A 278-nucleotide genomic window follows, 5' to 3' on the forward strand; every position below is an offset into this window, starting at 1 on the left:
AACTGCCCCCCCCCCCCGTTCCTATTAAACCGAAACAAAGTCGAAGGCCCACTCACCCACGATGGTGTATCCGCGGTCAGCGAACTCGCTCCAGACGGGCGCGCCTGCTAACACGGCGTCCAGCGTAATGGTCGGGTCGTCGTCGCCCTCGCTCTCCGCAGAGGTCCTCTTGCACTTCCTCTTCTTGCAACGCCGCTTTTTCTTCTTAGCCGCAGCCGCCTGATCCTTCCTCTTTCTCTGCTCCCCGGGCGCGTGGCTGTCATCTAGGGCGGCGGCAC

The 278-nt window shown here is 62.6% G+C and overlaps 1 protein-coding gene across 1 annotated transcript in view; it reads right to left on the minus strand.

Annotated features, from left to right (window-relative positions):
• The window catches only part of LOC119590559 (heparan sulfate glucosamine 3-O-sulfotransferase 6-like), a gene marked incomplete in the record, with an annotated part of 86,666 nt that overhangs the window by 86,103 nt on the left and 285 nt on the right, over window positions 1–278 (minus strand). Inside the window, 1 exon segment of the mRNA XM_037939222.1 lies at window positions 57–278. Coding sequence (XP_037795150.1) covers window positions 57–278 — 222 coding nt within the window.

This window comes from Penaeus monodon, chromosome 27 (genome assembly GCF_015228065.2).
Source record: "Penaeus monodon isolate SGIC_2016 chromosome 27, NSTDA_Pmon_1, whole genome shotgun sequence".
Taxonomy (NCBI): Eukaryota; Metazoa; Arthropoda; class Malacostraca; order Decapoda; family Penaeidae; genus Penaeus; species Penaeus monodon.